Below are 25,044 nucleotides of genomic sequence, written 5' to 3' on the forward strand. Positions count from 1 at the left end.
TGGAAATCTAGGCTTCAGGAAAGCCCAGTAGGTGGTCCAAACTGGGTCCAGAGCTCCTTCTAGGACAATGCTAAAGCAGAAAATGATCTATTATAACCTGGTATCAGAAACATTATCAACTCTTCATTTCTCCACAATGGACCTATTATTTTCACTTTAAAAAGTTTTGATATTTTTAACTTAAAAATAGACAAATACATTTCACATTTAAGAGATTCACATTTTACAGAAGTCAAGCGTGAAAGCACCCCGTTCCCTCTCCCAGAAGGGACTATCTGGGGACAGCTTAGTGTTCAGTTTCTTCTGTACACTTACATACATACATTTACACAAACACGAATATTTTCACATAAACAGGAGACAGTATACTATCCCACAACTGGTTTTTTAATTTTTTTTTTTTCTTTGAGAGAGAGAGAGAGAGAGAGAGAGAGAGAGAAAGAAAATCTTAAGCAGGCTCCACGCTCAGTGTGGACCCTGGGATCACGACCTGAGCCAAAATCAAGAGTCGGATGCTCAACCAACTGAGCCACTGAGGCGGTCCTAAATTTTTCATTTTCATTTAATGCACTGATTTACATACTTAATTCTGAATGCTTACTGGCCATTCATTTTTCTGTGAACTACTTCATAACCTTTGCCTATTTTTCTACTGAGCTGTTTTCTTCTTGGTTCATATTAACTCTTATACTCACACGCTGTAAACATTCATCTTTTGTTAAATATGTTGCAGACTATTTTCCAACACAATCCTTTACCATTTCCTAACACTAGCTTTGGGCAAGCCATTTAACCCAGGTTTCAGTTTCCTTACCTAGACAATGAGGACACTGCCTGTGTAAGACTGTAGGGAGAAGTGAGAGCTGCATGCCCAGTGCTAAGCATTATGCCCGGCATTCAGTAAGTACTCCAACATGTGAGCTACTCTTCACTACCTAGACTTGAGGTCACAAGCTGATTAGGTGTTTAGCTTAGCCCATAGAGTTTAAAAATAGTACATTTGAATCCTTTAGGTGAGACATACATTTTCTAGTTGGCCACACCCTCACCTGTCTCCCCAGTTTGTTTTCACAACAGCTTCTCAGATTTGTTACCAGGCTTCCACTCTCCTAAGTTTTTAATGAAAATAAAACAGGCTTTGAAATTATGCATTGTACATTATATAATTATTATAATCAGGCTTGCTCTGTGTACCAGTTATGCACTGCACAACACTGATATGTTGTTCACAGTGTAACCCACAGTGGGCAATGTACAACGTGCACTTCTGTACATGGCAGCCCAGTCCACATTTCAAGAAGTTTAAGGCATTCTTGCAGCAATTTAAAAAGCTTTCACAAGAGGCACTCTTTACTTTTACAACACACACTAGGTAGGATCAAGGTGGGAATGATACCTCTAGCATTTAGATAGGATAGGCACAGAGCTAGTAAGCCGGAAACATGGGCCCAAATATCTTGACATTCAGATTGTGGCTATAAAGAACCAAGTCATCAGGTCCCTGCTTGATACCCTGTCAGAGGTAAGATGAGAGCTTCTCGATTTCCAGAGGCTTTTCAGTGATCAACAAGAAACCATATTAAAAATTACTACCTCCAGGGGCACCTGGCTGGCTTAGTTGGTAGAGCATGTGTCTATTGATCTCAGGGTGGTGAGTTCAAGCCCCATGCTGGGCACAGAAATTACTTAAAAAAAAAAAAAAATGCTACCCGTATAACAAAACCATAGATGGGATTTGGCTAGGTTATAACCCCTTACATATATATAAAACTTCAAATGTTACATGTTTCACAAAGTGTGTTTATACACCCATCACAACACTAACAGAGCCTACTGAAGAATGCACAGGGATTAGGGAAGACATTCAATGGTATTATAATAGTATTGTAGGGTGACAGTTGGTAGCTATACTTGTGAGCATAGCATAATGTATACAGGTGTCAAATCACAATGCACCTAAAGCTAATGTAACACTGTGTGTCAGCTATACACACAACTTTTTTTCAATTAAAAAAAAAATGGACAGGAATTATTATACCTATTTGGTCATCACATGAATTTGAGGGAGGGCATACTGCCTCTAAAAAACTACCTCCAAATAACTAAAAGGCAGTCTTACCTACCAGTTGAAAGGAACTGTGTCAAAGTGACAGTCTAAAATGTATGTAAAGTCCTGGGAGACAGTGACAGCCACCCAGCTATCAGTTATGGTCTCATAACGCATGCGTGCGTACACATAGCTTCTAACCCACAAACTGGTGGAAAGTTTTCAAACTGACAAACTTGTCAATGGAAACTGTAATAAATATGCAAAAATAAAGACCAAAATAAACCCGAGTCCAACCACCTCGTTAATAGCTGAGGTCTTTATTTCAATTTGTATGTACAGTAAAAGTGCTGCTGAGAATATGCAGCAACCAGACAAAACATAAATGTAATTCTCTCTCAACAATTAGCAGCTTAAGATCTATCAACTACAGTGTTAACGTTCACGCGTTCACAAGTGTCATTTCTGTACTTTTCAAATCGTGCAAGTGAGTTTTTATTCTTACACACTTTGATAAAACACACAGTCTAGTAGTCAATCCTACTGAGGGTATCACCTAGCATACACAACACACAGACAGAAATGTTAACTCTTAGAGCCACATTCAAAATCCCCAGTTTCATTTGGGGGTGGGAACCATAATTTTGCCTGTGTCAATTTGCTGATTATAATATTTGGTTTTGTTTTGGATGCATATTTTCCAAAGCTGAAAGGCAACTCCTTGCTGGAGCTCACTTGGAATTCAGCATTTCATCTGACTGTATCTCAAAGGAATAGGAAGTCAGAAACAAAACCAAATGCAGTGAAGACCACATAAAAATATGCTCATTATTAGGGCATGGCTAGCAAGGAAGGCTTGATCGCAGTGTTCTTCTTGGTTATCAGATTTTCAACTCAACTGGGTGAAGGGGGTACAGGGAAGAAAGAAGACCCGGTCAATGAAGTGTAAAATTTAACCTACTTTTGCTTCTTAAGGAGCCTGTGGAGTAGAAAGCCTTCCTTGCTAGGATGCACGGAGTATATACCAAGGAACTGAAATTGGAGCAGACAGAAGTGCCCTTCAATTGAACCATAAAAAAGGAAAAATGTTAGTTATTCTACAGCCTGAACAGAGTCACCCAGGCTACCACAGCCAGCCTCAAGCACCAGCACTAACAAGTAATCCAGGAATGCTTCATTTCAAAGGGAATGCGTGTAGTCTTTAAAAGAGAAGAAGTGTTAAAGCAAGGGGAAATTTCCACTCACAGAACAATTGTTAAACAACCATTGGAGTGAGGTTATAGAAGGGCTCGGAATAGATGAGAATCCGGGAACAGCCACAGTGCAAAGAAACACAAAGGCAACAGGTGTGGGCAGCGGGAAGTGGGGGAAGGCATAAAAACAGATGCATGGTTACAAATAGCATTAAATGCAGCTAACTGTTGGGCCTGGTGAAGAAATCAAGGGACAACACAGCTAGAAAGCTGTTACTGTGCCTGACCTAGCCTGTAGCTCCTTCCTAAGACAGTTTGAGAGGATCGTGGGCAGTTAGCACAGGCCTGCTTGGCTGGGAGCTCAGGAGTCTGTCCACAGGCAAAAACCTTCCTTTGATAGAAACTGTCCCAACACAAATGGGAGCAATATCAATCCATCTATCACAGTGTCTTCCAGTGCCCACAAAAAACTTAGTAGCCTCTACACAGTTTAGGGGACTCAAAGGTTCTTACAAAAACTGGAGGATTGTGGCTAAAGCCTCTTTTCGATAGCTTTGTGGGGCTCTCTTCCCTACTCTGAGTGATAAGCTAAAGCAGAAAGTTAGCAGAAACTATGCTAGTTCGACAAGGTCATGGTGTCCTTTGGCACTCCTGCCTGAAGTCACTGCAATATTTTTAGGCAAAGTTAACATTTAAAATACATAGGCATGGGAACAATTTGTTTTTGGCCTGAACATGAATTGGTTCCAATTATTTTTTAATAGAAAAATCATCCCTGTGGTCCCTGCTCTGGGCACTAATTTTGAGAGGTCAACAGAGCTAACAGGTTGTACTACAATCATCTGGGGATGGAGTGAAGATTGGGGTACCTGAGTTAAAATATCAAAATGGTTATGGAAACAACATGCTGACTCTGAGAAGGCCAGCCTGCCAAAGCCACAGGAGGCTGGAGCTGTCATGTAAACCATCCTCTCAGACAGAGAAGGCAATGCTAATCTAGTTCCAAAAGAATTTCCTCGTATGGGAAGAATAGGCAAAGCATGCTTTGCTACTCCTTTCAGGGCATATTATGTGCCCCTTGCTCATCACTTGGTTGCACAGAACTGAGGCCAAGAGGGAACAGCATTTGCGATTCAATACTATGAAGAGATTAACCAAGCTTTCCAGATATGTTCTAAAGGCCCAGTCCCATCCTGGTGGAACTGGTTATAGCATGGGGAAGAAGGCTCAGTTCTTTCTTCTAAATTGTCTATAAAAGTCCACTGAGCACAAGTACGTTAGTAAGTCAGTCTAGAGGACTAGGAAGCTGACAACATTTTACACCACAAACTTGGGTCCTTCAAACCTGACAGATCCTTTTCTGTTCTTTAGGGAGAATCACCTTCAGTTGATTCTCTCAGGCAGACAGAATAAAGCTTTGAAATTAAGGATGCTGGGGCCAAAATGCAGACAGAAGGTTCCACATCACTTTGGTTTCAGTAATTAGGGGGTGTTAAGAATAAATTAAGGAAACACGAGGAATTACGTATGACTCTCATAATACAGTCTCGATTTTTCCTAAAGATAACCCCAGCCCAAAGTCACTGGGTGAACATTTTCTTGGGGCAAAAAAATCTCTACCCTATCATGCTGGTTTGTGGAAACAGCCTCCTCCTCTCCCTGCACACCCTTTTCCTCTCCAACCAAGCCAAACCCATGAAGTGGTGGGGTGGGGGTGGCAGGACACCAAAAAGCAGCAGCCAGAGGAGGAAGTCTAAGCTGCATCTCAAATCAAGGGCATCAGAGGGGAGCATTTATAGCAAGTCTTCCTTTACTCAAACTGTTTCAAGACAAGAGGGAGCAGCACACTTAAATATCCACACATTTCTTCATTTAAAAACATCACTTCTTTATTTCAAAGGAAAAATAAAAGACCCTCCCAACCCTTTCCAAAAAAACCCAATAATAATAATAACAATAATAAAAAATCCTATTAGAAACCATAAGGAAGCACTGAGAGTTTGAGTATTACATTCTTCAAGTATGCTGTTCGGATTTTTTTTTAAAGTTGGTGACTATACACATATTTAAAAAAACCTTAAAAGTGCGGCCAAGGGATTTTGCTTAAAATTAAGTATTTAGAGGGCTACTTCAAAATACTGTAGTAGGGCTTTGCAGTGATCCTTTGGGGCATGATGCTCTCACTTTTGTATCCTAGTAAAGGTTAAGGGACCAGGTTCAAAAGTGATCATACTTCCAGGGTTAGCATGAGTGGCCAACTTGGGTGAGAAAGCCAGGGAGAGATCCATGTGTTCATCCACGGACAAGGACAATCCACCCTGAATCCAAAAATTCAGACATGGAATGTGGTAGGATTTCACAGTAAAGTTAGTCTGGGAGGGGGAGAGGTGATGAGCCCAGACGAGGCAGGGTGTTAGGTTTAACTGGTTTCCCTAATCAGGTTTTTGCATCTTTTTAGTGGGTTTTAGTGCAGTCCTTCAAGCCACAATTTAGAATGCCCTTCAGTGTGCTCCAGATTGTTGGTTCATATTAAAGGACTGTTTAAGATTTGCATCCCAAGGAAAATCATGCTACATAAAAATGATCCAAGATTTTTGCCCAAAAAACTTCTTGGATAAAATCTAAAAAATACTATTGCAATTGCGTCTCTTGAAGAAAAAAACATTATTCTAAATGTAAACAGATTCACTCAACTCTTTTGTTGTTGTAGAAAACTTCAGAGTAGGTAAGTTGCTGTCTAATTCTTCGCTGCATGCACTCGCCAGAGGGTAGGGGAGCACTGCCTTCTTGTGCCAGCATCATCTGGGGGAAGAAAAGAACCGTTCCACATAGCTGAAGAGGGCATCCCAGTGCTTCCAGAGAAAGGCAATGAAAACCACAAGGAATAAAGTGCTGAACGTCCTGTTGCGAGTCTTCATGAGAGGAACCACGCAGTTGGCTACCGTGGAGACAAAGACCAAAAGGACCGCCATGACTGCCAGAAGGATATTGATGAGTTTACCCAGAAGGTTCCGGGCAGTGGCATTCTCCAGCCCTTCCAGCTGTACCACCTGCTGCTGCTGCTGCTGCAGCTCCATCTTGGAGATGCGGGTCTGGCATGCCTCCAGGGCCTCCTGTGGGCCAGAACAGGGAATAGTTAAGCCTTCTGCTCATACGTACTCCGAGTAGCTGACATGCCCTTTGAGCAAGCCAGATGCTTCTTGAGCTATGCCGGTGATTTTAAATATGTAAGTCATTATTCAAGCAACTCTTATTCACCTGAACTGCTCTCCATTGCATTCTTTGTGGGATGGCTCACAGGAAGTAGTAGCGACACTTAGATTTGGTTTTAAACATTAAAAAAAATTTTTTTTAATATTTATTTTTGAGACACACACACACACACACACACACACACACACACACACACACAGAGTGCTAGTGGGGGAGGATCAGAGAGAGAGGGAGACACAGAATCTGAAGCAGGTTCCAGGCTCTGAGCTGTCAAGAGAGCCCGACGTGGGGTTCGAATTCACAAACCATGAGATCATGACCAAAGCCGAAGTTGGATGCTTAACTGACTGAGCCACCTGGGTGTCCCTGGTCTTAAACATTAAAAAAAAAAATTTTTTTTTAATGTCTATTTACTTTTGAGAGAGACAGAGACAGAATGCGAGTGGGTTAGGGGCAGAGAGAGAGGGAGACACAAATCTGAAGCAGGATCCAGGCTCTGAGCTGTCAGCACAGAGCCCAAATGCGGGGCTCGAACTCACGAGCTGTGAGATCATGACCTGAGCTAAAGTCGGCTGCTCAACTAGCTGAGCCACCCAGGCGCCCTAGTCTTAAACATTTTAATGACAAGACTTCAAATATACAATTGGCTTTTTTTTTTTCCATTTAAAAATCACAAATTTAAGTTGCATAGTTGTGCCACATAAAACATTTCAAATAGGATACATAGTTCCTCTTGATACTTTCCTCAAATCCAGGTCCTAGTCTTAAAGTAACACTGTCAATTTAATGTGTTCATCCTTTCACTTATATTTAAATGCATACGTATTTAAGCCTAGGGAAACGTATGGAATTATTTTTTGACTTTCTATCTTAATATAAATAGTATCACAGTATGGCAACTAATTCATAACTTGTTCTTTTACTCAACAGTGTGGGTCCTGGTGATCCTTTCCCTGTCAATGTGTAGAGATGTACCTCATTCTTTTTAACTGCTATGTAGCATTTTATAGTAGGGTAGGTATTTCATAGTTTATTCAGCCAGTTCCCAACTGGAGAGATTTAGGTTATTTCCAACTTTTCTACCGTAACAACTATAATGTGAACATCCTCTGAACATCCTTGTACACACTATCTGGTGTTTTCCAAGTTAAGCAAACCACAGACATCAGTGTAAAGGGCACTCTGATCCATCTCCCTAAAAAGAGTACACTTCCCCCCTTTTACGTTGATCTCTTTAAGAGAGGGCACTATGCTCAAGCAGTAGACCAAATATCTTAAGTAAAAGGTTCCTTTCAAGCATGAGTTTATATGAAATTTACCCACAACGTTCAGAGGACAGAACCTATCTCCTTAGCTAAGGTCAGGTATCCTGTAAAGTTCAGTAATGGTGGGAGCCCGAGGTTTTTCTGGTCTTGGTTTCAGTGCGTCCTGGTTTCCCAGGACTTGAGGTGAAGGCTAGGCAACTTCAGGCTGAAGCAAGCTAGTGAATGGACAGTCAATGAATACTACCCAGCCCAGAATGATCACGGGAAAAAAACTAAAACATGAACAGAATTCTGAAGTCTGGAGAAGTGGCAGCTGGGCAAATGATCTAGACATTCTCTTGATTCGTTTGGGCTGTAAAAAAGATTCCTGGACCACTTCCCTTCTCTAAGACGAGCTTATTTCAAGATGCTTTCATATGAAATCAGCAACTGTTCCCCTAGAAATACCTCCCAAGATAAGAAAAAGTTACATATTCTATTTCTTCACAGCATACACTAGAGGGCTAGTAACCTTAAACATTACTGCCTCATGTGTTATTCTCACAAACTGCTTGGCAATGTGCCTGTAAAAGGCTTGGGTTTGGCAACTAGGACAAAAGCCCTTTTTATAGAAGAAGACAGACAAGATGGCCATGAATCTTGTCAGAGCAGCTCCTGAAGCAGGAGCCAACAGATGTAATAATGCATGTAATCTTCTATATACTGAGACCTCAGAACATTTCCTAAGAACTCAAGCAAGCATACCACCCCTAAATGGTATAGACTTTTGAGAAATGTACCTCATTTCAAGAATAGGTAAATTACAGTTAATATAACCTCCTCCTGATATTCTATGTTCTGCATCTTTTTTCCTGAACTTTTCAAATACTATGGTAAAATACACCTAACATTAAATTTATCATTTAATTTTAATCATTTTAAAGTGTACAATTCAGGGTCATTTAGTAAATTGATAATGTTGTACAACCATCACTACTATCAAATTCTAGAACATTTTCATCACCCCCAAAAGAAATCCCCTATCCCTGTTACTCCCTTTCCCCACTCCCTGTAGCCCCTGTCAACCACTGATCTACTTTCTGTCTCCATAGCCTATTCTGGACATTTCATGTAAATGGAATCACGTAATATGTGGCCTTTTGTGACTGGCTTTTTTTCCCACTGAACTTAATGTTTTCTACATTTATCCATCAGTATTTCATTCCTTTTTCTTCTTTTTTTTTTTATTGTGGTAAAAGACATAGAACATAAAATCTACCACCTTAACCATTTTTAAGGGTACAGCTGAATGGTAGTAAATCCATTCATAATGTCATGCTGCCATCACCACCATCCACCTCCATAGCTCTTTTCATCTATACTCATTACACAAGCACCCCTCATTTCCTTCAATCCCAGCCCCTGCCAACCACCATTCTACTTTTTGTTAGTCTTATGCTTTTACATGTGATCCTTCATGCTAACCTGGATGTCCCGGGCCCGTTCATAGGACTGATATGCGATTTTCTCTTCCATGCTGGCCAATTCCTGCTTCAAGTTTAAGATTTCATTCTGGTGGAGCTCTGTTAGGTCATTTAGTTGTTCTTCTAATCGTTCACATCTAAGAATGGGGGAAAAGTTAGAATTTTATGCATTCTGTATTTTTCCTGGTATTACTCTCACATCCCATCCCCCAAATCCTTTCTGCAAAGGAAGAAAACAAAAGCACAGAAAAATTAAGTCAGTGGCCTGGGCTAACAAGGCATGCTAGTGGGTTCAGTTCTCAGTCCCTGGAATGGACAGCTTGTCACAAGGCCGTATCATAGCAGCAACATGGTTTTTCCACAATCTTCTCAACACACAGTATTTGCAGCGATGCCAGCAGCCCTGGTTAGCTTTGAGCATATTCATAATAAATGAGGCAGTTCTTACTCTGCTCTGAGCAGCAGAGGGGAGAGGCAAAAAATAGAGGACAATTAAGCAGGTCTCATCACAAGATAAACAGCACATAAATGGAAAATGACCTTCTAGCAGTCACCAGTAGCTTATTCTATACTGGGTAAGTCACTCACCTGGATATTCATGATTCAGGACCTATCATCCCCATGGCCAAGCACAGCGTCTAGGTCATCTTAGTCAACAAATACTTACTGAGAGTCTGATGTGTACCAGGTATACTGTGGTAAGCAACACAGAATGCCTACCTTCAGTAATTTACATGCTAAGGTGTGTGGTGGGGGAGGGAGGTGAGGCAGAAAAAACAAGACAATTGCAGGTATGGGTAAGTAAAACGTAGTCAGTAAGGGTATACGACAGAGTGCCTGATGGTAGGTTAAGCTGGAATGTCAGAGAAGAACTCTTTCCTGCTCGGCACTCTCCAGCAATGAGAGGTGAAACTTGAATGATGATATGAATGGACTTATAAAGATGTGGGGGGAGGAGTATCTCAAAGCAGAAGGAATAGTAGGTATCAAGTTCTCAAGATGGGAACTAGCTTGGCAGGTTTGGGGGACACAAAGCAGGCCTGTGTGGCTACAGCTGAGAAAAAAACAGAATGGAGGGAGATGAGGTTCCTTGGGAACAGGTCCTTTTCTTCATCTTGTATCTCTAGCACTTAGGACTACCTATGAGAAGGTTATTTATATAAAGATGGAACCTGGGCTGGGCACCTAAGGACCAGTAGGATTGAAACATGTTTAAAGGACAAGATCAAAGATTTTAGGTGGAAAAAGAACATGGGTAAAGGGCAGGAGGTAGAAATGTACAGGATAATTGGAATGATGGATCTATGTTGGAGAGAAAAGGGAAATCTGGCCGTAAAAGGTAGGCATGGGAGTTGGAATTCTGGAACAGATAGTAAATGGGCCCAAAGCAGATTGCTGATTGGGGAAGGGTGACATGAACACAGTGTTTTAGGAAAATGGGTTATGTAGAGGTGAACAGGACAGACTGGGGTAGGTTGTGTCTGAAAATCCCAGGAACCAAACAAAGAGCTACGTAGGTAGAAGGACAGTTGAAAACTAACCATTAAAAAAGACTTGAAAGGTAACAAGAAATACATTCTAGGTTATGGTGAATAAAATGTAAGCTTCTCTGATAGGCAGAGGGCTCAGCCCAACAGAATACACTACCCCTGAATGCTACTTGGGCAAGCACACACCCAACATTAGCATAGAAGCCTCAGAGGGCTTTGTATTAAAAAAATAAAAATGCCCGAACTCAGACGCTTAAAACTACCTTGCCCTTTCCTTATTTTTAACCCCATATATAGTACACAAACTTTTAAGGAATACACAGAAGTTTTCAGTTTAAGGTAACTCATGTTGCAGCATCACTGATATTCTCCCTTCCAATAATCTGTATCATACATAATTACATCCTAAACTCCATTCTTTCTCTAAGAAATGAGGATTTTTTTAAAAAAGGCACAGCCAACACTTTTTATTACTTATATTTTAATTTATTAGTTTTTCCCCTTTTTTACTTTTTTTTCACCCTTTATTACTTATTATTTTATTACCCTTTTTATTCAGTATTACTGAATCCTACTGAGTTCTCCTTTACCTTGGATAGGCATTTGTATTGCCTGCTTTCACACCAAAATTCTGTTACTAATGTGATGGGACAGATCAGAAAGTGTTTCCAACCTTTACCTGTAACTAGGGCCAACATTCTCTGTGACTGCCTTTTCACTTCATCTGCTGCCCAAGGCATGTTTTCAGAAACAGGCACCACCTCCAGAACTGATTTTCTACCATATTTTAAGTCCACCAAGGGCCATAAGATTACGTTGATATACTATTGCCTTTACAGGCTCATCTTATCTTAGCTCACTGCTCTGTAGTGTTTTTAGTGTTTGATTATTTCATCGTTCTCTTTCCTCACCAGAGATGGGAAAGAGACTTTATAAAAGGAGTGCTCCAGGGGCGTCTGGGTGGCTCAATCAGTTAAGCGTCCGACTTTGGCTCAGGTCATGATCTCACAGTTCATGGGTTCAAGCCCTGCCATTAGGCTCTGTGCTGACAGCTCAGAACCTAGAGCCTGCTTTGGAATCTGTGTCTCTCTCTCTCTGCCCCTCCCCTGCTTGCACTCTCTCTCTGTCTCTCAAAAATGAATGTAAATAAACAAAAAAAGGATTGCTGCAAAGTTACCAGTCCTTTGAGATTTAAGGGAAGGGCTGGGCCTAGCAGCAAATAACCCTCCTAAGCCAAAGAATGATGTTGGGCGGCAGGGAGGGGAGCATGGCCGTGGTGGCAACAAGTCTGCTGATAAAAACAGACCCATGTGACATCTTTTGGCATGTGTTTCGTAATTGTATAGTTCTTTAGGCCTTTCAGGAATGTTGGAGAATCTTATTTGATATTAAACATGGCTCACACATACCATTAGAACAGAATAAAAAGTAACAGCAGCAGCTGCCATTTATTCAGTGCCTACTATATATCCAAATTCATTTGTAAAACCCAAGAAGGCAGTAGGTATTATCTTCACTTTACAGATAAGGAAACAAAGCTCAGAGAGGTAAAGTGACTTGCCTAAGGGAATACAGAAATTAAGTAGGGAGCAAAGATTCGAATCCATGTTCTTTGATTTTAAACCCAAGTTCTTAACCTTTTACACTGTGATGCCACTTCGAAATGACTCAAGAAGCCCAGATGAGCTAAACTCCCTTTGTAGGTAAGAAATCTGAGTCAGGTCTATAGCTGATCCAAATTACATTGCCATACAGGAGCTAGACTCAGCTACAATGACATGATTGTTTGGAGCCTGATGTCAAGGTGGAGTCAATGGAAGGAGGAGTGTAATAAAAACGCTATAAACCCAGAGTCAAAAAGAGAATAACAACAAATGCTGGGGAGGATGTAGAGAAATCTGAACTCTCACAGAGCTGGTGGGAATGTAAATGGTGCATCAGCTTTGGAAAACAGTTTGGCAGTTCCTTAAAAAGTTAAACACAGAATTACCATAAGACCCAGCAATTCCACTCCAGGTATACACTGAAGAGAGATGAAAACCTATTTCTACCTTCTTAGGTATACACAAACATTCACAACAACATTATTCTTCATGGCCAAAAAGTAGAAAGAACAAAATGTCCATCAACTGAATGGATAAAATGTGGTGTAACCACACAATGGAGTATTATTTGGAAATAAAAATTAAGTAATGACACATGCTACAATATGGATGAGTCTTGAAAACATTATACTAAGTCAAAGATGCCAGTTATAATAAACACTGGGGAAAAGTGATTACAGGTATGACAGCCAGGAAAACTTGGGTTTGAGTCTTAGGTCTGCATCTCATAAGCTATATGGTCCTAGTTAGGTTAGCTCACTTTTCTGAGCAAGTTCCTTCACCTATAAAATGATGGTAATAATCTTAATCTTTTATACTCATTTGAGCATGGAGAGGTCATTAAAAAATGTCCAGTTTTCTCCTTTCTGTCTTCACAGTTTTACCAAGGAATATAATGGCCTTTTTGAAAATGTTTCTACTTATTTTTTTAATGTTTATTTACTTATTTTGGGAGAGAGAGAGAGAGTAGGCAAGCAGGGCAGGGGCACAGAGAGAGGAAGAGAGAGACAATCCCAAGCAGGCTCTGCGCAGTCAGTGTGGAGCTCAATGCGGGGCTTGAATCCATGAACCATGAGATTATGACCTGAGCTGAAATCAAAAGTCTGATGCCTAACCGACTGAGCCACCCAGGCATCCCTGAAAATGTTTCTACTTATTAAAGAAGGCATCACTTGAAAACATGCTCCCTGAAAGGAATTCATGCATAATTTGAAAACCTTTTTAGCCAGCCAAATATTTCCTGTGGTGACTGATTCATGGCCTTAATCTCATTTTAGGCTCATTGCAGTCCACATCAATAAATATCTCACACTCAATTTTACATGTCTCTAAGATTATCACTATTTCATGTACCTCCCTACCCCTCTAGAGTTGTTGAAAGATAAAAATAGGTTACCTTACTAGAAAGAATCTTAAACTCTGGGGGTTAGAAAAGATCTTAGAAATCTAGTTAAATCTCTTTCAATTGAGGAATTATTTCTATAACATCCCTGACAAGCAATCTCTCCTTGAATACCTCCAGTAGCAGGGTTTCATTAATCTTAAGGCATTTTTTCCCCATTAGAGAAGTTCTTTTTAAAACTGAGCCAAAACCCCTAGCTACTTGTAATTCTCACCCCACAGTCTTTAGAGTCGCAAAAAGCAAGCTACTCCCATACCTGTATTACCCCTGATACCTCCATTCAGCAAGAGGAAATAGTTCCCGATATACTTGTATAAAACAAATCCCTGGTAAAGTCTTGACTGCTCTTGTATCTGTCAGTATTATTTGGTGGTGGGGTGGCGGGGGGGGGGGGGGGAGGCGGTGTAAAAAAGGGCTAGTTTAATTAAATACAAGGAAGAGGCTAAACAGGGCAAGGAAAGTAGGGGCATCACACGGAAAGCACAAGTCACTCGTCAGTACTGTTTTTTTTTTTTAATTTTTTTAATGTTTATTTATTTTTGAGACAGAGAGAGACAGAGTGTGAAGGGGGAAAGGTCAGAGAGAGAGGGAGACACAGAATTTGAAGCAGGCTCCAGACTCTGAGCTGTCAGCACAGAGCCTGACGTGGGGCTCAAACTCATAAATGGTAAGATCAAACCTGAGCTGAAGTCAGATGCCTAACCGAATGAGCCACTCAGGCGCCCCAAGTATCATTTTTAATTCATTCCGCTGACAGTGGTTTCTGTCAGTGCTCTTTCTTTCCACATGCCATTTGTAAAGATATGCTTGTCTTCTACTATCTTAATTCTGGGTGAAGATACAGTGGCCAAGACAGGGCAAGGCCAAGCCAGAGCTCACAGACTGCTGCTAGAGAATATCCCAGCCCCAAACCTGGGAACTGTCCTTGCTAGGGCAACATACACTTTTTTGTACAATATAAAAGGTCAGGTGAGAAGATGAGGTAAGAATCATGAGAGCCTTCTGGCTCCTGTGAACAGTCGGCGGTAGGAAGGCCACGGTGGTGGATGAAGGTTTAAGTTAGCCTATTCAGTCATTTCATCTACTGTTTAGGAGCCCCATATCTACACACCTAGTTGAAAAGTAAAATGCATTCACATTTATGTTTTATTTATCCTAATGTTTCTGGGAGCACCCATCATTTTTTTTTCAATATATGAAATTTACTGTCAAATTGGTTTCCATACAACACCCAGTGCTCATCCCAAAAGGTGCCCTCCTCAATACCCATCACCCACCCTCCCCTCCCTCCCACCCCCCCATCAACCCTCAGTTTGTTCTCAGTTTTTAAGAGTCTCTTATGCTTTGGCTCTCTCCCACTCTAACCTCTTTTTTTTTTTTTTCCCTCCCCCTCCCCCATGGGTTTCTGTTAAGTTTCTCAGGATCCACATAAGAGTGAAAACATATGGTATCTGTCTTTCTCTGTATGGCTTATTTCACTTAGCATAACACTCTCCAGTTCCATCCACGTTGCTACAAAGGGCCATATTTCATTCTTTCTCATTGCCACGTAGTACTCCATTGTGTATATAAACCACAATTTCTTTATCTATTCATCAGTTGATGGACATTTAGGCTCTTTCCGTAATTTGGCTATTGTTGAGAGTGCTACTATAAACATTGGGGTACAAGTGCCCCTATGCATCAGTACTCCTGTATCCCTTGGGTAAATTCCTAGGAGTGGGAGCACCCATCATTGATTGAAGGGGACAAAGATAAAGTAAACAGAAATTTGCCAAGTGGCAAGTGACAGGCAGATTAGGGTACAAAATGTTTCTTCCTTCAAAGTTTTAATACTTTTTTTTAGCTTTTAAGTAATTTCTATACCCAATGTGGGGCTTGAACTCAACTCTGAGATCAAGAGTCGTGTGCTCCACAAACTGAGCCAGCCAGGCGCTCCAACACTCTTTAATATTCCTTTGAAATGCAACCCTTGCATCCCACATTCTTTTCCAGAATTTTAGATCCAAATTGATGTAAGAAATTTAGATTTTTTAGTGTATGTATGTATGTATGTATATACATATATATATATATATATATATAAATATAAATATATATATATATATTTTTAAAGTCTGTACTTAAATTAGTACATGCTTTACTGACGTCTTTCACCCATTGAGGTCCTTCCGCCCTTGAAGCATATCCTTTAGTATTTCTTTCAGCAAAGGTTTCTGTGAATGGTAATCTTTGTCTACACATGTCTGAAAGTGTCTTAATTTCACTTTCTTAAAAAATAAATTAGGTGGACAGCATTCTAAGATCACAGTTATTCTTCCCTAGCACTTTGAAGGTATTGTTGCATTGTTTTCTGCCAGTATAAGTCTCTTATTTGTTTGGTCCATTTCACACTGAGTTTCTTTCATAAACTGGATTTCCTTGTGCCATAAGCAACTTTCGTTTCAAAGTATTTTATGGAGTTCCCTCCTGCATGTATCTCTTTCAGGTTCCTCTTTGGGCTGTATGATTGATGGCTTGGGTTGTGATAAAATAGGTTTTGGATACTTTCACTTGTGAATTGCTAAGATGATTTATTAATAACACCTTAGGCTGCCCCTCACATTTTTATCTGTATGTAAGATAGAAATTCTGTAATTATATAACACTATATATAAATATGTAATACTGTATGTGAATCATAGAGTATATGCAAAAGTCCTTAGCACTTGTTCCCGACACTCTTTTTTTAAAAACATTTATTTCTTTATTTTGTGAGAGAGAGCCAGTGAGACAGCACCAGTGGGAAAGGGGCAGAGAGAGACGGAGGTAGAAAGAGAATCCTAAGCAGGCTCTGTGTTGTCAGCACAGAACCTGAGGCGGGATTCAATCCCACAAACTGTGAGATGATGACCTGAGCCGAAATCAGTAGTTGGATGCCAAACCAACTGAACTACCCAGGCGCCCCTACCAACACTCTTGAACATTATTATAAGCCAATGTTTATCATACAATGGTCACCAACATGTCAAAGGTTCTGGAAGCCATTTTCTGACTGGATTTGGTTCATCTCATATTATATCTGAAGGCTCTCTGTCTTCACTCCTCCCACTTTGTGCCCTCTTTGTACTTCTGTTTATATGCAATCTGTATGCAATTTGTACCAGCTGATGGATCTGCTCAGACTGGGTTTTGGATTCAAACCCCGGCTCTGCAACTCACCAGTGTGGAAGAGGCAACCTACCTACTCCAAAGGGCAACTGTGAAGACTGAACAAGAGTTAGAGGTCAAATGCCCTACACAAAAAAGGAGCTCTGTGGGAAAGATCACAGATATACATTTGGTTTCATTTTTGTCTTATAATCCTCCCAGCTCCCTCCAACAATTCCTAGTGAGGAAGTTCAACAGGACTGCTTGTTGATTGCCATGCAGTCTCTCTCAAGTGCTCTGTGGCTCTACTGTTCAAGGCTTCCTATTTCTGATTTTTTTCTCTCCTCTAACCCTCCATTTCTTCATCTATCAACACATTCTCAATTTACATTTTTAGAAGTTTTCACTGTTCCAGGATATTCAGAGTTTTTCCTATGACATCACACAAAAGGGTTTCTGGGTACACATTCTGTCCTTTTCAAGAAGAAGAAGAGAGGCACACGCCTCTCTTATTTCATCATCAGGAGGGCCAGCACAAACATACAAATGGGTTCCTGCTATCTCCCTGACTCAAGTTTGCCAGATAACCAAGTCCATTCACTGGACTATTCCAAGCTTTCCTTTAAATTGATGAAACTGTCCTACCTATCTTTCTTTCAAGACATCTGTTTTGTACGTGTGAGAGGGAAAGTATCTCAAGTAAGTTTCAACTGATCTTTGCAAATCCCTAAAAAGAGTCGAGTAGAAATGGTTAATCCTCACCATAACCTTGTAAAAAATAAAGTCCTTCAGAGATGGAACAATTTACTCATGGTTACATGAGAAATTAATAGCAAGATCTCCTCAAGCTGAGAGTCTTCCCAAGTATGAAAATATACTACTGTTCCCACAGACAGTACTTTATTAACAATTAGTTAAATAGCAAAGTAGCATTTGGGTAAGTAGAATGAGCTCCATGTCCCCACAGATGAAAACAGAACAACCAACAGGTTAGGAGACTTGCCAAGGTGACACAAAGCTGCAGAATTCAAGGGTGAAGCAAGACCCACAATGAGTCCACTTGAAACAGCTGCATTAATTCACCAACTAATAACTACTAGCAGTTGCTTCCCTCTTCAAGTCATAATAATTACCTGGAGAATGAGGACTTTCTGAAAGAACAGAAAAGTCACAGCTGTTAATATGTGGCTGAAATCCTATTTACACTTACAGTTTTTTCTAATTAAAATTTTTTCATGTTATTTATTTTTAATAAGAAACCTTTATTTATTTATTTACTTACTTATTTTTGAGAGAGAGAGCATGTGTGAGGAGTAGAGAGAGAGAATCCCACAAAATGCAGAAAGAGAGGGAGACAGAGTGTGGAGCCAGGAGTGGGACTCGAGCTCACCCGAAGGAGGTTCAAGCTCACCTGATGCAGGGCTGAAACTCACAAACTGTGAGATCATGACCTGAGCCAAAGTCAGATGCTTAACCGACAGGGCCACCCAGGCCCCCCTCATGTTTGTTTATTTTTTGAGGGAGAGAGAGAACACATGAGCAGGGGAGGGGCAGGGAGAGAGAGAGGGAAAGAGAGAATCCCAAGCAGGCTCTTCACTGTTAGTGCAGAGCCCATGATGGGGTTTGATCCCACAAACCATGAGATCATGACCTGAGCGGAAATCAAGAGTTGGATGCTTAACTGACTAAGCCACCCAGGCACCCTGCACAATTTTTTTTTTAAAGTAGGCTCTATCCTCAACGTGGGGCTCAAACTCATGACCCTGAGATCATGAGTCACATGCTCTATTAAGCCAGCCAGGTGCCTTTACACTCACACAGTTGTGTTTGGGTTACCATAGTTAAGCACCTCCGATCTGCAGGAAACATCAGGGAGGAAACCAAGAAAGCCATAAACTCTGGGGCTTTTGTAAAATGCTATGAACAAAGAGGTTGGCAAGATGCCCTGGGTGTCTTGGAATGCAGGTCTCCTAGGTTGCTTCAGCACCTTGAAAGAACTTTAATGGGCCTGTCACTGCTAAAACACTTTTGCTGATTTGTTCACCCAGGTCATGGAAGTTTGTTCCTCAGCTTTTTTCACAACCTCACAACCCACAATTTGAAAGCACAAACTTGATCAGGCATAGTAATTTGCAGTCAAACATTTTTCAGTGCCATCAGTCATTTTTATGTGGCTTACATAACCTATATGTGAAATTATGGTCTGAAATCAGGCTAACACAAAGAGCCCAGTAAAGATGATGTGGTGTCATTTTGGGTGGAGGAGTGCAAGCAGGGGAGGAATTTAGGGTTCAGTCTACATCTAGTTAATCACTGTAAGCATCAAAACATCAAAACACTAGCACCAGTAATAACAATAACTACACACCTCCACCTCCCCATGCCTTTTTATGTGTGGCATCTGCCTCTGATTCATGAAGACATTTCTACCTTAATCCTTACCTCCTTTGTCCCTAGGAGGTACTTTAATTTGTAATTAAGGAATGGGAGACTAAGATGCAGTAACTTCCCCTTGTTAGGTTAGTGAGTTGTACTGAGAATCTGAACCACTCAGTTCATGCTTCCTCTTTTTAGAGTTTACTGTTGCCTTTTAAAAAACTTATTGTTCCTATACGACTAATCAAATGCAAAATCTAAACAACAACAAAAGGAAGAAAACATCTATTACTACAGTTCCCACTACTCTCATTATTAATATTATAATCTCTTTTGCTTTACTTGCTAGTGTTTACTTCCTACCAAAATCCTAAAACAAGGAACTTGGATCTCTAGGGAATTCATAGAAAGAACACCTCTGTCCTTTAATTAAATATTAATATCAAAGACTGAGGTGGAGAGGGGAAGGGAAGGTAAACTGTGTACAGCCTTTTATAAATGTGATTTTTTAAAATCAAGAACTCTCTGTAAGGGATTTTAACCTCTTGATATGACACCAGTTAGAGCTCTCTGGACATGAAAGGAGAGGCAATTCTTGATCCAAGTGTATGATTTTGACTGGCCTGTGTTTTCCATGAGACTTCAGTTTAAACACAAAGAATGAGATTAATAATCTCATTTTGAGACTTTTTACTCAAAAGTTCTTCTGAAATCATGACTACAACTCAAAGAAAATTTCAATACGGTTTGAGTTCAACTATTAGCAAACAGAAAGCCTTAAGACTGTAAGATCTTTTTAAAATGTAGGTTATGTCATATTTTGGCAGATGAAATCCACCTCCCCCTGAAGTAAAATCTGCTCTATTTACAAAATATAAAAAACACATGTAGATTTTGTTGTAAACAATAAATAATATATAAATTGATAAAGTATTTCAGCCATTGGATTAGTACACACAGTAGTCATCTTCTTAGATCAAAGATAACCTGGTGCTCTTTTGGGTCAAATTCCTGATGAATGAGGAACTGGATGAGTGTCAGGCTGGGAATGCTTCACCTAGTGCATCACTCTTTGGGTGTGGCTCAAAAGTTCAGAGCCATCTCTGAGAGCTACTGGTGCTTCTCTAGTTGGGCAACAGGTCACTAGGACAGGATGGCTGAAAATCTTGTAGAGCAGGTATTAAGAGAAACAGGAAGAACGAGGTGCCGGTGCTAACACCAACAGGGATCTGAGGTAGCTGCTGCCAGTGTTTGACCAGAAAAAAGACACATAGGTAGGGTAAGGGTATGACCTGTAGTGGCAACTTGAATACATTCGTGGCTGAATTAGGGAAAGTAGATGTCTTGTCCTCACTTTTTGTTACCTCATTTGTGTTGAAGCCTGAAAAGAGGCTAGGGAACACTGAACTAGTCTTTAGTTGGAAAGTAAAAAGCATAGAATTAGTCCCCCAAACTTTCAGGGTAGGCAGTGCATTATCTTAAAGACAAGAAACAGCAGATGCCTAAGCATATAGGGAATAAATATAAAAGCTGGTGGGGCGGGGGCGGAGGTGGGTTTCTAGGCAATTTGGAAACTTGGTAATGACAGCTTTCCAACATCCTGGCACACCACAGACTATACTAGGTGCTTCCATATACATTATCTCCTTTAATAATCTCAACAACCATGTACAATAGATATCATTACCTTGTTTTTATAGAGAAAACTAAGTCTCAGATGAGTTACATACTGTCACACAGCTAACTAGTGTCAGAACTGGCAAGTGAATTCAGGCTTGTCCAACCTCAATTAATTACTGAAGTAAAATAATTTTTCCCTCCCTCTCTTCCTCTCTCCTTCCCTCCTATTCTTCCTCTATGACCTCTTCAGTGGCTAAACTGGGAAGAGCAGCACATCTGTAAATCTCTTTTATGGAAGGTCTTATTCTTCATAAGGACATATTTTAATTGGGCTTTTTTTCTTTATAATAGCTAATTTGATCCAATATTCTCAGTTTCAATTTCAACTTACTGTTCAAACCTAGTCTACATATACTCTGGAGACTCTCAGATCAATTTACAGTTGATATTGAGCTAACACTTGGAATACTGGAGCTAAAATCGGTGTCTCTGGTCATATCTTTCTCATGTCTAGTGATGGTAAAATGAAATTATATTTAACTGACCACTTGTTTAGTTAAAACTCCAATAGCCTGTGCTAATTGGGTTAGCCTAGCTACCCATGGTTCCACTGCATGTGATGACTGCTCACGGCGACTGCCTTCTTCTGTATTTTTGCTCTTATGATTCAGGGCAATTTAAAATGTCCCTGGGCTTAATACAAAGAGTCTGAGAAGCCAGTTTCCAAAGGACAGTAATCCTCTTAAAATAGAAGCTTTCAAAATGGTATTACTGCTTGTGAACACGAGAAGGGTTTTTAGCCTGCCCTACATGACACTGCCATATACTGGCAGTAGCTGAGTAGGGTTGCAGGCCAGATCTCCTAAGGAAAAAACTACAAAAGGAACCTGTAAAACTGTCAATGAATGGTTTCCTGGTTCTCCCCTATTTTCAATGCATTTTGCCACGGATCAACTTTTTCCTATGGTGGCTTATTAATATATTACATCCACCAGGGGAAGAGAGCTAGTCTTCCAGTTTTTAGCAGAGTAAAATATACGTTAAGCCATTTTAATGTGTGACCCGGCAAAAGTCACTTTATCTTTCTGGGTCTCAGTGTAGTCATGTGTAAAATGAGATTAAACTAGATATCTAAGGGTCCCTTCTGTTTCTGAAGTACTACATGAACCCAGGTTCCACTAACAAACCTGTGATAATACTTTAATGGGATGCACAGGCTATGTGGACAAGAAGAATCTGAAGTTAGTGTAATTCCATCACCAAAAAAAATGTCTAAACCTTGTATCCTACTTTCCCAAAATATATGCTCTCACTCATATCTGAGAGCCCAATGCAAAACTCAAAGACTAAACACCTAATTCCTGATCAAAGGTTGATGCGGAGTTCATATCTAAGCTTTGTTACAGTAGCTTCCTGGGCTGAGTGCATGTGGGTGCTGAAGACATACTCAGCATGGCATAGTTATGTGGGTGAAGAGAGAGAGACTGTACTCCACAGGCGTTTGAATGTTTTTGATTATTTCACAGTAAGTAGATGGCCTTGGGTAAAAATCTTAACTTGGCGCTATTCACAGGTAGAGAGCAATGGGAAGCAATTAAGTGAGTGACAATATTGAGAAGGGACTCTGCAAAGGAGGAAATAAGGATGGAAGTGAAAGTTTCCTTAGGCAGGTTTCCCCTATTACCTACACTGCTGTAGAAAACTTTGAAGAGCTTTTGTATTCACAGAATTTTATAAAATGTGTTAGAAACAGTGACTCAGCTTTTAGTGAAACACACACTTTGACCTGGAAAAGGCCCCCCATACCTGATGCAGTCAATGCTTCCAAGAGCTAGACTATAGGCTAGTCTTTTAATCATATAGGATTCAGGGTGAGCTTGGGGAAAAAAAGAAATTGTCCTGGAATGAAAACAAGCACTGGCTTTGGAGTCAAGTAAAACTGGGCATGATTCCTGGCTTTACCACTTAGTGAGTAACCTTTTGGCAAAATTTAAAACTCCACTGGGCCTCACTTTCCTCATCTATAAAATGAGGATAATACAACGCACCTGAAGGGCTATTGTGAAGATTAGCAAATATATATAAACCATCTGGCATTATGTACACCATAGGAATTCAGTAAATGCCGTCAGTGACAGTGTATTCCTCCTCATTTAAGTAACAAGCAACAACTGTACATGGCCTCCCTCCTGTCAACTCATATATGAATAAAATAAAATATAGAAAATAAACAGAAATGCATCTAGTGCAGCCATGTACACTTTAATTGGTCACAGAAGAGTCCCTTGGGGGGCAGGGAGGAAGAGTCCCTTACGTCCATCCCTAGATAGCCTACTTCCTTCCTAGATAAAAAGCCAAACCTACATACAACAGAGCTGAAGTAGAAATTAGTAAAGACAGGCTGTTGCAGGCAGCTCAGTAATAATGTAGAGATACGGAAAGGAAAAAAAAATTTTTTTTTATAAGAAGTAGACGAAAGAACTTTAAAGAGCAAGCTGTCTAGGACTACTTACTGCAGAGGCACATAACCCTACCACTCTCACTGACCTGAGAGTATCACAGAGCTAGAACACTACTGTTCTAGCTATTTCCAATCAAGTTAAGGTTCGGTGTGTTATTCTGTTAAAAGAAGGTAGAAAAATTCTCCCCAAATGCTTAAAACATGAAAAGTTTTGATGCTTAAGAATAAGCTTCAATGTGTGGGGAAAATTGACCTACCAGAAATAGTTCAAAGATCAACAAAATTAAGTGTACTTACTGGTTAAAAACATGTAACAGAGGAGAAAATTTTAACTGCTCTATACATGGAAATAGTGGTGCAACAAAATAGTTGAGTGAAACAGTTGTGACATTTCTGCTGCCTTTCCCTGGGGAAAAAAACAGGCTTTCTTTCTTCAAGATTCTGTTCTAAGGGATGCCTGGATGGCTCAGTTGGGTAAGCATCTGACTCTTGGTTTCAGCTCAGGTCATGATCTCACAGTTCATGAGTTCAAGCCCCACATCAGGCTCTGTGCTGACAGTGAGGAACCTGCTTTAGATTATCTCTCTCTCCCTCCTTCTCTGCCCCCCCTTCTGCTCATGATCTCTCAAAATAAATAAACTTTAAATTAAAAAAATTAATGAAACATACCATTCATTTGTTTATATTCATTTAATCTTCCCTTTATATATATATATACACACATATGTATATATATATACATACATACATATGCATATGTACATACATACATATGCATATATATACATACATACAGTATTTATGTATGTATATATATACATTGTGTGTGTGTGTGTGTGTGTATGGATTCTGTTTTAAGGAAAGACCATTCTAAAGCTGAAGTGATATGACAAAAGTCAGATTATACATTATACTATGTCTTCCCCTGGCCCTCCAAGTTTTACCTCTGGTTTTGAAAATTCTTAAGTTTTCTTTATGCTCTCTTTATTCCATAAAACTAATCACTTACTAACTACAGAGAACCCAAAGTGCAATGAAAGAAATGCACTTCTCATTACCTCACAAGTGGTTTGGACTTGATTCTTACAATGAGGTGATAATGACCAGGTAAAGTTTTGTCCTGTCTGAATTATTTATTTACTTTTTTAAAACATTTTTTTAAAAGTTTATTTATTTATTTTGAGAAAGATAGAGAACAAGCAGGGGAGGGGCAGAGAGAGAGGGAGACAGAGGATCTGAAGCAAGCTCTATGCTGACTGCAGAGAGCCTGATGTTGGGCTTGAAACCAAGAACTGTGAGATCATGACCTGAGCCACCCAGGTGCCCTTGAATTATTTTAAATGGATACAAAACTGGGCCTTGGGAGACCTGTTTTTCCTCTCTGATTTTCTCAAATTGGCCTACATCTGACTTGAAGACATAACAAGCTCTGTATGACTTTTAAGCTCTGAAAGAATTTAAAACCAGGAATGTTTAACCATCTGTTCAAAATAAAGGGATCAAAGCAGGCAACTGTGTTTTTGAGCAACTGACTGTGGGATGCCCAGGTCTCAATGTTCAGAGGGGTCTATTTTATTTTATTTAAAGTTTATTTATTTTGAGAGACAGAGACAGTGTGAGTGGGGGAGGGGCAGAGAGCAAGGGAGAGAGAGAGAGAGAGAGAGAGAGAGAGAGAGAGAGAGAGAGAGAGAGAGAGGGAGAGAATCCCAAGCAGGTTCTGCGCTGTCACAGCAGAGTCCAACTCGGGGCTCAGACTCACAAAACTATGAGATCATGACCTG

The 25,044-nt window shown here is 40.2% G+C and overlaps 1 protein-coding gene across 1 annotated transcript in view; it reads right to left on the minus strand.

Moving 5' to 3' along the window:
* Positions 1–2,351: 2,351 nt before the first annotated feature.
* Positions 2,352–25,044, minus strand: part of TMCC1 (transmembrane and coiled-coil domain family 1) — a 191,412-nt gene continuing 168,719 nt past the window's right edge. Inside the window, exons 3-4 of the mRNA XM_047095890.1 lie at positions 9,183–9,318; positions 2,352–6,353 (exon numbers count right to left, since the gene is read on the minus strand). Coding sequence (XP_046951846.1) covers positions 6,039–6,353; positions 9,183–9,318 — 451 coding nt within the window. The 3' untranslated portion in view covers positions 2,352–6,038. The remainder of the gene's footprint in view (positions 6,354–9,182; positions 9,319–25,044) is intronic.

Source organism: Lynx rufus, unplaced genomic scaffold (genome assembly GCF_022079265.1).
Source record: "Lynx rufus isolate CCGP_SWC_20201006 ecotype Redwood Valley unplaced genomic scaffold, mLynRuf1.p SCAF_4, whole genome shotgun sequence".
In the NCBI taxonomy this organism is placed as follows: Eukaryota; Metazoa; Chordata; class Mammalia; order Carnivora; family Felidae; genus Lynx; species Lynx rufus.